The sequence below is a fragment of the Erpetoichthys calabaricus genome, chromosome 5 (assembly GCF_900747795.2).
Source record: "Erpetoichthys calabaricus chromosome 5, fErpCal1.3, whole genome shotgun sequence".
Taxonomy (NCBI): Eukaryota; Metazoa; Chordata; class Cladistia; order Polypteriformes; family Polypteridae; genus Erpetoichthys; species Erpetoichthys calabaricus.
In genome coordinates, this window is record NC_041398.2 from 209269042 (window position 1) to 209282688 (window position 13647).

Genomic DNA, 13647 nt, shown 5'->3' on the forward strand with positions numbered 1-13647 from the left:
CCATCACTGGGAGATTTCCAGCTCCTTCACAGGTAATGACTTCAGAAAAACATGAAGTGAGAGTGTTTGCCTTTTCTTGTCCTGTATATTTTAATTCTGCTTTGCTCTCTTTAATACAACTTACTTCCTCCTTGACTAGTGCTGTATTGCTTTAATACTTAGAGAAAGTGATCATTTGTTCATGGCCATCTTACCAGCATCATAGGTCATGGGGAAAGTAGTGCTCTGTTTTGCTTTGATAGCAAAACAGAAACATACACCAGCATCAGAAACATCGTGGACCCCTATGCTCCTGTGGCCCCCAGCTGGTGCCCACAGTGCCCATACATTAAGACAGCCCTAATCTGTGCCACTATTCAACTCAATTCAAAGTTTAACTCACATTTTGTATCAAAATAATGCTCTGAAGTTCTGGAAATTTTAAGATTTATCATCCACCCTGTCCTGATACTGTGGAGTATGAATACTTACTATTTTATAAGGGAATTTGTGTTTAAGTGTTCCTTCACTTTAAATAAAAGAGCTACAGGAAGGGAGGGAATATTCATTTCAGTTTATCTTTCATTAATTTGTTCTTCTTTTAGATTCAACTGAAAGGCTCTCTGCCTCTGCTCAGCCCTTTTCCAGAATCGCTGCTTAAATACTTAAACACCAGGAATTACCTCCATGCCAGAGGAGCTAACAGAGGTGGCCAGCCTGACCCCGTCATACTTAGGACAATCCGTATGTTTGCATCTTTTTAAATTAATATGACAGCTATTTATTAATTATTACATCACTAATGTTCATTTCTGTTCATTAAACACTGCATTTTATATAATACAAAGAAGCCATTATTTTACAAAGTAGCAATGATCAAAATGTTTGGGCTGTTTATTTTACAAGTAGCCAACAATGAATTCATGTGTACCAAAATGCATGTTTCCAGCACACATGGTTTATAGTAAGTCAATACAGATGTCAAAAAACAAGCATTGTGCTATCACTTCATGTCTAATATTAGAGATAAATATGCTTTTGGAGATTCATTCTAGCCTGCTGAATTCTGTGATGGTAGGACATCTCTTGAAAATCAGCCTTCAAAATCGTCAACATAAAGTGAATCATAATGGAGAAGCACAGAGTGACAGTGAGTGAGAAAGGATCAGGATTCAGGATTATCAGGATTAGTTATGGGTCTGTTGACATCCATTCGCAGTGAGCAGTTAAACATGAACGAGATCTATACACGTTGACTCTTGGAATGAAGTCGCTCAAAAAATTATTCTTACCGTATGTTGCTATTACTCCAGCTAACTCAAAATGAGTATGTTTCTAAGGCTTTATGTATCCATTTATCATACGGCTCACTCTGATTTCTTGGGTGTCACATTAAGAAGTTTAATTTAGGTTCAAACAAACAATATGAATAGATTTCTTTGATTTAATTAAAAGCACCATTTACAGAAATCACTTTTAGGGTATGTCGCCATTACCCTATTATCTTTGCTTCACTTTACTCAAAATTAATATAGTTTGAAAATTTTTAAAAAGTAAGTTTTAGTCATTACACTGCTACTTTAAGTTGATTCAACTGAAAATGAGCATGTGCGTAAGTTTTATGTACCGTATATACTCGTGGATAAGTTCTCCCGCGGATAAATTGGGACTTGATTTTACAATATAATCTTTGGTATTTTTATAATGTCGGTCATATAAGTCAAATGCGGTAAACTCACGCTATTGGTCCAAGAGATTATGATATGCTAACGCCCACTAGAGAGAGTAACCACGGAGCACGCTGCCTTTTTTTTTCTATATGAGTGCGGCAATGCACTGTGTCAGCGTGTGCTCCTAACCTCTCTCGCTCTCTCTATTGTGCCTATGTGACCACACGGTAATACCCAAACTGTTCCAAAGCAATGTTTGCACTGATTAGCGTTTTTTGTACCTCACGCCCTCATACACCTTTATCATAAGAGCATCCCTCATCTATGATGGAGCGTTTGATCAGAAGAAAATATGAAGCTGCTTTTAAATTAAACGTCGTTGCAGTAGCAAAAGAATGCAACAAAATTTGATGCATCTGAGAAATTGATACGAGATTAGAGGAGGCAAGAAGGTAAAAAAAAAAATTTAAGTGTCTCATTTTTGAACAGGCGTATAAGTTGGGGTCTGATTTTATGATCGATTTTTCAGGGTTCAAGACCCGACTTATATGTAAGTATATACGGTATCTATTTCTAGCATAGGGCGGCACGTTGGCGCAGTGGGTAGTGCTGCTGCCTCGCAGTTGGGAGATCTGGGGACCTGGGTTCGCTTCCCGGGTCCTCCCTGTGTGGAGTTTGCATGTTCTCCCCGTGTCTGCATGGGTTTCCTCCCACAGTCCAAAGACATGCAGGTTAGGTGGATTGGTGATTCTATATTGGCCCTAGTGTGTGCTTGGGATGTGTTTGTGTGTGTCCTGCGGTGGGTTGGCACCCTGCCCAGGATTGGTTCCTGCCTTGTGCCCCGTGTTGGCTGGGATTGGCTCCAGCAGACCCCCGTGACCCTGTGTTCGGATTCAGCGGGTTGGAAAATGGATGGATGGATTTCTAGCATACCTGACATTAAATTGCTTGGTTGTTATAAGATCTTATTTATGTTTATAAAAACCAAATCAATTTTTATTGGCAATTATGTTAGGATGTTTGTAGCTAAATCCAGGGATTTTCATTTTACATTTTCCAGTGGGTGGGGGGGGGGGGGGGGGGGTACAGGATTTCACACTGAGATATTTTTTTGGGAAGTTTTTCAGAATGTTTGAGCAGTTTTGGGCTATCATTGCTGAGAAAAAAATGCCTTATTAATATAAGTGGAGTTAATTTGCATTGAGTGACCACACTTTTATTTTTAAAGATATTGCAGAGGTTTAACAATCTAGATCAAATTTTTTAACATTAGAGAAAGATACTGAGACTGGTCATAACAGCAATTTAAGTGCCAAAGATTTGAGCAGTTTCAGTGCATTTGTCTTTCATAGTCTGGCAAATCTACTGCACACCCTAAACCTCATGGGCAGGCTTTTCTCCTTGTGGTGATTTAGTATGTTAATGAGCTAAGTGTGACTGGGTCCTGGAAATATCATTTAATAACGATATTGTGGTTGAGGTTAGTGATGAAACGACTTGCCAGATGAATTACAAGCTGAAGGTAACATTTCTAAAAGCAAAGATTTTTGACTCATGCTTTGGGTTTATTTAATTGATTGAAGTACTAGGGTGTTGCACCGTGTTAGCCATTATGAATGTAGTGAAAAGTCAAGCAAAATGACACCTTTTATTCGCTAACTAAAAAGATTACAATATGCAAGCTTTCGAGGCAACTCAGGCCCCTTCTTCAGGCAAGATGTAATCAAATTTAATTGATTGAAAAATATCATGCAATGCACGAGTGTGAAATCAACATATGTAAATGTTGTTAACATTCTGTAATTTGGTTTACCGAAACTGCTTTATGTTCACAGTGATCACTTTAAAGAAGTCTCAGAAACTCAGATAAGTCACACTCACCTAATTCCTTCCACTCTGATTAGATTAACTTGTTTAAAATGAGTTTAAACTGCTGAAAACATTTGCGAGGAAATTTTACACGTATTTGAATTAAGTTCCTCCAGCAAATCATTTTTCACATCCAATGTTCATTATACAGTCCGAGCTAATGAATTCAGACTAGGAGAAATTTAAGATGCTTCTCATAACTGGAGATAAAACTTGGATGCACCGTTATGATACAGAGTGTAGACAGCAAGCGAAGCGTGGTGATTTTCCAACACCACAGAGATTCACTGTCCAAAGCAGTGCTGGCTTTTATGATGCTGTTTTCCTGATCTTTCCCAGAATCGCTGCTTAAATACTTAAACACCAGGAATTACCTCCTGACTGGAGGAGCTAACGGAGGCAGCCAGCCTGACCCTGTTGCACTTGACATGACATTAACATGACAGCTGTTTATTAATTAGTCATTAAACACTGCATTTTACATTACATTATTGACAAATTAGCGACGATTAAAATCATTTCGACTGTTTTGACTGTTTATTTTGCAAGTGGCCAGCAATGAATTCACATGTACTAAAATGCATGAATTTCAATTTCCTAGCACATGTGGTTTATAATAAGTCAACATAGATATCAAAAATCAATCATTGTGCTCCCACTGCATGTCTAATATTTCAGAGAAAAATGCATTAGGAGATTCATTCTAGCCTAGGCAACGTGTACCTATACCAGACCCCTTCACATGCTGCATTTAAAAGATGGGCTTACAAGTAAAACTTTCCATGTACAGTGGACCCTTGTCTTATGAACTCAATTTGTTCGCGAGGGCTGGTTGTAACTCAAGTTGGTTGTAAGTCAAGACTATTTTTCCCATAAGAAATAATGTGTTCCGAACCTCCCACAGCAACACTTACTTAACTTTGTTTTTTAAAAAAAAGGGTTGTATAATGTGCATAATTTACAAAAAACACCAATAATTTTTCTAATGTACTAACCAAAAAGTTATAAAAAGTGCCTAGCCTACCAGAAACAACAATTTCATACTGTACTCACCATTTAAGTTGACATCTTTGGCTTGCAGGAAGGAAGGAGGAGGAGAATGAAATGGAAGGTGGTTATTGTTTGGAAGGAGTTTCCTTATACAAATCTTTTCTTTGTAAAATTGTCGAGATGGTGGATTTCGACATGCTGTACATATTAGCGAGATCGATCACACGAACGCCACTCTTATATTTCCACACAATTTCCTTCTTCATTTTGATTGTTATCGCTTTCTTTACCTTCGTTACCTTCGCTTCCTTCCTTAGCAATTATCGAAATAAATTATATAAATCACTGCACTGACCGAAATTACGCCCACAAACACATGTATCTGGGCTCCGAGTGACGCTTACAAATGCTCTCGGCTGTTTGTTTACAATCGCACAAGCAGATACACGTGACCGCATTTGGGTCGTAACGCAAGATGTTGGTCGTAATTCAAAACAGAAATTTTGGTCGTAAAGCAAGTTGTTCGCATGTCAGGCCGGTCGTATATCAAGGGTCGACTGCATTTCTTAGTTTCACTCATCCATTTAGGTTTTGGCTTATGGAGATAGCATTTTCCATGTCATTTTGTTTGGGGAAATGTATTGTTTATTTGTGCCATTTCAGTATTATTATGGGCACTACCGTTTGTTTGTTGTTTCCCTGGAAATGACATGGAATTATGTGTGGTGTGACATCAAGAGGATATAAGGCATAATAAGCATTCCTTCCAAACACTAAGTACTTTGTTTCTGTAAGTTTTGCTTTCTTGGTTTATAAAATATTCCCTTTGCCTTTTTTGACTTTGATTTTGGTTCACATATTGTGTTTGACAAACATATTTTTGTCCCTAGGTTGTGAACATTGCTTATTTCAACAAATAGGTCTTTTCTCACATCCATTTCAAGCTACTGCTAATGATTTTCCACCACCAGCAATACACCGTCAAGATCAAGCGCTCAATTTTGGATGATGTTTAGAGTATATACTGATTATTTGACTGAAAAGGCCCCCAAAAATGATCTGCATTAATAATAATTCATTACATTTATATAGCGCTTTTCTCTGTACTCAAAGCGCTATCCACACAGGGAGGAACCAGGAAGCGAACCCACAATCTTCCACAGTCTCCTTACTGCAAAGCAGCAGCACTACCACTGTGCCACCTTAACACTTGTATGCTGACTTGAAAGAGACAGTGAGTAATTTTAATTGAAAAAGGACCAGGAGGAAAGAGTTCACTTCAGAGGACCAAACGATCAATACCCAAATCTCAAATCGTTGCTCAAAAGTCAAAGTTCAAACTAAAAGAAAGGTTTGATTGCAATCACTCAAAGGATCCTACTTTCAGATAAAGAAGAAAATATGTGTTGTGTCTAATATATGGTCGCTTTGACAAAGTCACCATAATCACGGTGAAATCTGGAAGGGATTGTCATCGTAATAGGAGATGCTACTCTGTCACAGTAAAACACAAAATGATCTTCCAATTACAAAATAAATATTTTGTAGAGCAAAAAAAAATGTTTGTACAAGATTTTTCAGGGCTGAAAACCCCAGGATAATGCAAACCTTCTCCAAATCCTACACTAAATATTCACAAAAGATTAACATGTTGACTGCCGTAGTGACGATAGGTACATTTGTTTTGATGTCAATATAAAATCAGGCTTTTATTTTAATATACTAATTAAATCCATTTTGTTACTGAGGGACATTCACAATAAAAGTGTATGTTCTTTAAAATTCGAGTTAACTGGCAGTTGGCACATGGAACAGAAAATTCTCCCTAAGAGCAACACCCATAATAACAGTGGATTTGCTTTAGCATTTGGATTAGACCATCATGAAAAAGCTTCAAGGAAAGCTGTTGAACATCTTCCTTCTGCTTCTGCGTACACTGTATGGGGGTGCGAAGGCTGCACTGTCAAAGTGTGGATATGAAGAGATGTCACCCCCCCTTGCCCATCCTAGATTAAGGCCTGGACTAGCCTGGTGTGACGTGACTAGCACTTGTTCCTCAATCTGAAGGTTTACCCTGTGGGACACAATAAGCCCAGAAGAGTGGCAGCACATGCAATTTTATTTGAATGGCACAGAAAGGCTTTGTGAACGTTAAAATGAAGTTTATTAGCAGGGCGTTATTTTGAAAATTTAAACCTTATTTAGTTTACTAGCATTTCTTTTATTAGGTCAGCCTCTAATCTTTTTGATTACCCTTCATACAGTATTTTACTTAACAAACAATTCTTTTAATACTAGTATGTGGATTCTAAGAATTAGTGGTATGGTTTACTATGTAGACTTTACAATTATGATTCTCTAGTGTGTCATTATTATATGTTATCTTTTTTAAAATTCAGTTTCTTTCTATTTATTAGTGGCTATTTAGTCAGGAGATCAAATAAAATAAGCTGGTATGGAAGATGGATAGTTTTAAACTGGCTATTAGATTTTCAACATGCAGAACTTAAAGCCAAAACGTAATTTTCCTTTCAGTCAGTCTTCCGTCCATCTAAACATTTACAGAACCCATTTAATCCACATTTTTAAAACCACAGGGAGTGTAATTTGCCAGTTCCCCATTAAACTGTTTGCCTTTAGTGCCAGAAGCTGTTGAGGAGCTGAAGTGCAGGGGAGCTCAGTGCCAGTGAAGCTCTCAGTGCTGAGTGATGGTGACTGAAATGTTAAAAGGAGTGTCAAGGGAGCTCAACGATGTACAACACAAAGCATTAAACAGTAACATAAAATGTCAAAAACAATTTAGGAGTGAAGTCAAGGCAATGAATCAGTCATTGGAGGGCAGATATTTTTGGTTGTCATTATTTATTTATGAATGTACTACTTTATTTGAAAAATTTTGCTAGGAATACTTACACGCATAGGGGCAGCATTTTAGATTAATTAACAGTTCAGAATCTGGCTCGTGTGAATTATATGTGTGATTGAGTGCCCCGGGACTGCCTAGTGTTACAATGGACTCAGAAAGCATTCAGACCCCTTTACTTTCTGTTCGCTTCATTGTGTTGTAAGTCAGTCAGTCAGTAGGGGGCTCCGCACCCTGCTCACTTCGCTCGCCCACAACCAGGTTTGGTTAACTGGATATACAATTTAAAGAGATTGTTATTTTCATTTCATTCATTTTTTATTTCTTGATATTTGCCAGTAATAAAGCTGTAGTGAATGAGTTATTTCCCCCTCCCCCCCGTGTTGTGAAGAGGGGGGCTGAATGCACGCTAAGGAGATGCGGTTGCTCCTCTGAAACCCCCTCTTAAGTGGTGATACAATGGGAAACAAATTTTTTTTTTTTACCTCCGCTATGCTTGATCAGCTAGCTTGCTGCGGCCGCTGCTTGTGTTGTGCTGCATGATCTGCATGTTGCGCTGTGCGTCGATCACTTAAAAGCCTGTACAGCAGCTGTCCTTTTGTCTCACTTCCTTGTCTCGCGGGATGTTAAAGCGTCTCCGAGAAATTGTTTGTAAGTAGGGCGTGACATGCAAGGAGTCTCATGGGACTTCAAAGTGTCTCTCCAAGATGATCACATCTCGACCCAAAGATTTTTTTTATATAATAAATAGATATAACGACTGAAAAACTGAAATCTCTCCTTCTTATAAGTATTCAGACCCTTTGTTATGACCCTCCAAATCCTGTTTGCTTTAATTATCCTTGAGATGTGTCTAGAACTTGATTGACGTCCACCTGTAGAAAATTGAATTGATCGGTCAGTTTAGAAAGGCTAACTTGAACTTGTGTGTATAAAGAAAACACTCTGTAGACCTCAAAATAAATCTGTGGTGAGGCATAGATCAGGGAAATGGGGGCATTTCTAAAGCTTTGAGTGTTCCCAGGATAACAGTGCCCTCATTAATTCAATAAAGTTCAGAACACCAGGGGCCTCATATATGAAAGGTGTGTATGCACAAAAATGTTGCGTACTCCCATTTCCATGCTCAAATCTCGATGTAAAAAAACTAAACTTGGTGTAAAGCCACGCATATTTTCACACCAGCTAAATGCTTGGCGTACGCAAGTTTTCCACTCAGTTTTGCAAACTGGCAGCACCCAGCGTCAAAGCAGTGCTACTGTTCCAGTGTGGTTTCCCTTTCTTTTTCAGATCCACATCCCTGACGTGGCTTTATCATATACACTGAAATTAACTGCATATTATTAATTAGTTTAAGGCATCTGATTATAATTTACCTGTAACAATATAATGGTCCAGGGAATAGCCAAAGTATTCCAAATACCATAGCTGCTTTAGCATTGTTCCTGTCAATGCACTCAGAGTATTTATATCACTATATCTGAGTGTGGAATCACAGCTCTACAGCAGCTGATCGGAAAGAGAATTATCAGTATACAGCATCAAGCACACGTTTCCTCAGCCATGCTGTCTATTGAACTGCTCTCATACGACAAACGCTTCAGAGCCTTTCCTGTAGGGACCTCGCGGTTCAGAAACAGTTTCATCCCAACAACTACAAATGCACTCAATCAGTCCATCAAGTGCTCCTTGTAGAACTTTTTGTACTTATAAGTACAATCACCTCAGTGTAAACTTGTGATACAGTTATAATATTGCACAACCTGAGCCACTTTATAAAGCCTGTATTTACATATTATGACAATATCATTTTTAAGATGAAATGCAGCAAAATGTGTTTATTACATTATACAGATAAAATGTTAACATCATTTAAATAATCTATATTGTTAATAATTAAACATGTGAGAACACGGTGTCGCAGTGCTAGCTAGTTCAGGGATTGTTCCTACTTCACGCTGTGTTCTTGCTGGGGCTGGTGTGACACTGGATGGATAGATGGATAGAATAATTAAACACGTACTACGAAGATACTTCAATGTTCCTTAAAAGTTTTGGAGAATCGGCTTTCTAAGCTTACATCTATTACAGAGCTGATTGTGTGGCGATTGCTTACTTGGAGAAAGAAAAGGAAGGACAGGAACTGGAGGTTAGTATGTTTGAAAGAGACAGTACTGCTGTAATAAATTATTTCATCAAAGGTCGCGCATGGCACAGCAAGCATCTTGCGGGAGGCAGGAACAATCTCTGGACAGGGCGCCAGCTGGTCACTATCATTGCGCCACCATGTTCCCATGTTTAATAACATGCTTCAATTCCTATCATCATGAAAATTATATCACGTATACATCTCAGTATTTTAATTATTCAGAGAGCTGTAATATCACAAATGTAATGGGTTCTGTGTCCAGTCTGAGGAAGAGAAAGCCAGTTTAAGAAGCATGTAGTGATTCACACACAGAGCACATAGAAGAACACATACAAAACAAAGCATTTAACGTGCTACTTTAGTTATGATGGTATCTGAGAAACTAGTAAATTAAACGATTTAAAGATGAAGTTTATGATGTTCTACTTTAATGACAAAATAAACTACGTAATTAAAGTGGAAATTTCGAGATTAAAGTTGACATTTTGAACTTTTTTCCCCACTGTGTCCCTGTTTTTTTTCTTTTCTCTGTACCCTAATAAGCTTTCATATGACACTCAGACGGTGGGCTACGACTCGCCTTTTCACGGCGACTTTGGATTTTGTGAACTTGAGCTTTTGAGTTTCTCCGACACTCTATGTCACTCGATCAACTTCCTTTTGTTGTTTATACCTTTTCCTTTTCCTTGCCTCCACTTGGTATTTGCTGAAATTCTTCTATTTTCCCCCATGCTTTTGCCATTGCCTTTTCACAGAAGGCTGAGCTTAAGGGCTATTTATATTGATTTGCATATTCAAAGAGGCGTAATTCTGGGAGGAGTTGGGGAGTGGCAGCAGGCGTGTGCACGTGCGTTACTTTTCCCACTGACCGGGATTTACGTAGCAGAATAACGTGGAAGTTGGTGTTCGCACAGATTTATGTATCTGGATTTTTTTGTGCGTATGCACAGTTCCGCTTTTGTTCGTACACCATGTTTTAGTGTGAATTCTACGTATGGTGTTATGCATGAGGCCCTAGGATTCCTCCTAGAGTTGGTTTTCTGGCCAAACTGCATGGTCACTCTAACAGAGCTTCAGAAATCCTCTGCTGAGATGGGACAACCTATCAGAAGGACGACCATCTCAGCAGCACTCTGTCAATCAAGTGTAGCCATAGTAGAATGGCTAGATGGAGGCCAATTGAATAAAAGGCATATGACAATTTAAAGGACTCTGAGAACACAAGAAATCAAATTCTGTGGTCTTATGCGACAAAAAGTGAACTCTTTGGACATAAATCCAAACACTAAGTCTGGCAAACACCAAGCACTGCTCATCACCTGCCTCATACCATGTCTACAGTGAAGCATGGTGGTAGAAGCATCATACTATGGGGGTTCTCCTCAGCTGCAGGAACAGAAAGGCTGGTCAGAATTGAGGGAATGATGAATAGCACCAACTGCAGAGAAATCCTTGAATAAAACTTGTTTTATGGTGCATGTGAGCTTTTAGTGGGGTGATGGTTCACCTGTTAGTACAACAATGACCTGAAGAAGACCTGAAGATTATAGTTTACAGACACTTCCCATCCAATTTAGTGAAGCTTGAGAAGATCTGCCAGGAAGAAGAGGATAAACTGCTGAAATTCAGGTGTACAAAGCTTGTTTTGACTTACCAAAAAGGCTCTCAGCTGTAATTGCGGCCAAAGGGACTTGTAAAAAGATCTGCATTAAGGGTCTAAATACTTTTATGAATGAGAGATATCAAATTTAGATTTTTAATAAATTTGCAAACCTTTCTAGAAACATGTTTTTGCTTTGTCTTTATGGGTCATTAAGTGTAGTTTGATTGGCAACATGTCAGATTTATCTATTTAAAATTAAATTTACAACACAATAAAGTGTTCAGAAAGTGAAGGGATCTAAATAATTTCTGAGTTCCCTGTGACTCTGTATTGGAAAATATGGTTCATAAAATGGATGAATTTTGTTCCATAAGTTTTAGCTTTATACCACACTGAATGATTTATTCTCTTTACATGTATTCAAAGTAGAAAATATGACACAATAAGGCAAAGAATGTTACTTTATCATTATATTAAATTACAACTCTTTCTGGTAATAGACTAATGCAACATATGACCGGATTGACCAAATTTAACAAACAATTGTCAGCTCTTTAGGAATCTGTCTCAGTTATCTAAGGCAAATAACATGAAGACTCATCTCTCTTCATTTCTGAGATTATTTTTCTGTTGACTAACACAAACCCGGCCCTGTGTGCTGTCACAGATTGTTTCCGGGAACTGTGTGGCTTGTGCTGGATGTTCCATGTTAGAGAAATGCTGTCGGTGAACTGCAGGAAGTATCAGCTTGCAAGGAATACTGGTAAAGACCTGCAGGTACTGTATGTTTGTTTTTGATGTGTATTTTACTTTCCACTTCAGCCTGTTAATGAAAACTAAAAATACTGTAAATCAGTGTTTCTCAACCTTTAAGTATTTGCGACCCGAGTTTTCAAAACAGTTTTAATTGCGCCCCCCCCTAAGGTTTTTTTGAAAGGAGCCCACTAATACCAGTTTGTTCTTTTTTTAATTAATGATATATCATAGATGCCTTTATCGACATTTATCTAACTCTATATTTATTTTTCTAGTATCAGAATGTAGTTTAAGTTAATTTGTTTTGGTTTCAATAGATATATTTTTCATATTTTCAATTCTTGTTTTCTTTTTTTCACATCTTCGTGCCCCCCTTTTTGTTACTTCGTGCCCCCCTAGGGGGGCCCGCCCAAGAGATGGAGAACAACTGCTGTAAATAGTGCTTTATGACTACTGTAAGTTGTTTTGGATCAAAGTATCTGCTAAGCAAATAAATGTAAATATCTTGACTGTTTGCCTGTGTGAATTGGCAATGTTGCCTGATGAAAAACATCATTTCTGCCTGATGAAATCTCCAGTGATTGCTTAAGCTTAATGGTTCTTTAATGATTGTTAAAGCATTCGGGAAGATGATTTAGACATGTCTATCAATCAGCTCATTTAAACAAAGCAAACCACATTATCTTAGCCCATAATTGATCTTTCAGGGTTACAAGGAAACCGAAGAGTACAATGCTGCAGCAATCAGGTACTGCATTGAAGCTCTGGAGTGGGCTTGTCGTTTTCTACCATTTTCCAGGTTTATAAATGCAGAAGAAGTTGTCCAGGATGTGATCCTGAGTCTGGTAGCTGAACTTCCTCCAATAAAGAAGGTAATCTGCTTTAGGAGTGCATTAATTCAGTAGTTGATAAGGGACTTTGTAAAAAGGCAGAATATATGGCTTAAATGATAACATAATGTAAAATATAGTCATTAGGAAACCATCTAAGCAACTTTGATAAACAGTTATTTACCACATACAGAAGCATGGAGACGCAGTGGCTAGTGCTGCTCCCTCATGGATCCAGCATCTTGGCTTTAAATCTGTGACCTGATTGTTGTCTGTGTGGAGTCTGCACCTTCTTCCCATCCGAGAGTGGGATTTTCTCAGTGTGCATTGGCTGCCTTCTCTATCTCCAGTTTAGGCTAAATGGTGATTTTAAACTGCGATGGACTGATGCATAAGGTGGGTTTGAGAATGTTATATTATACTGTAAAATTCACAGTTAGACATTCCTGATGGGAGACAAAAATGTAAAGGAGGATAAAAATATTCCAGCTACATTGTGCTAGTGCCCTAATGTGCCACATCACCCCTATTAAATACTTGTGCCATGCTGATCTGCAAATATCTTGTGTCAACAAACAGCAGTAATTGTTAATGATACACAAGAATTAATCAATGGTGGCCATTACTTCACAGTCCCCTGACACCTACATTATATATCAAGGATAATATTTATTATTTGCACTTAGTAAGAACTTTTCTCATTTCCTGTCTCTTCATCCATTTTTCTAATAATTTTTTTCACAATGTCGTTAACAATTTTTAAAGACCATTTTTGCTTTCTGAGAAACTTGGTTGGAATAGAAGCCCCACAGCCACTGTGGACCCCAGAACCAAACCAGAGCGTCCCTGAGATTTCACAAAGAGTAAACCATAATTGTTATGATTTGGCTTCTTTTCAGAGCCTCATTTTGCATTTGAATTTTATTTTTTTGAATTAT

The 13647-nt window shown here is 38.1% G+C and overlaps 1 protein-coding gene across 1 annotated transcript in view; it reads left to right on the forward strand.

The window, feature by feature from the left end:
• Nucleotides 1–13647, forward strand: part of LOC114652873 (ciliogenesis and planar polarity effector 1-like) — a 122297-nt gene that overhangs the window by 97843 nt on the left and 10807 nt on the right. The window contains exons 22-24 of the mRNA XM_051928577.1: nt 585–723; nt 11791–11900; nt 12587–12751. Coding sequence (XP_051784537.1) covers nt 585–723; nt 11791–11900; nt 12587–12751 — 414 coding nt within the window. The remainder of the gene's footprint in view (nt 1–584; nt 724–11790; nt 11901–12586; nt 12752–13647) is intronic.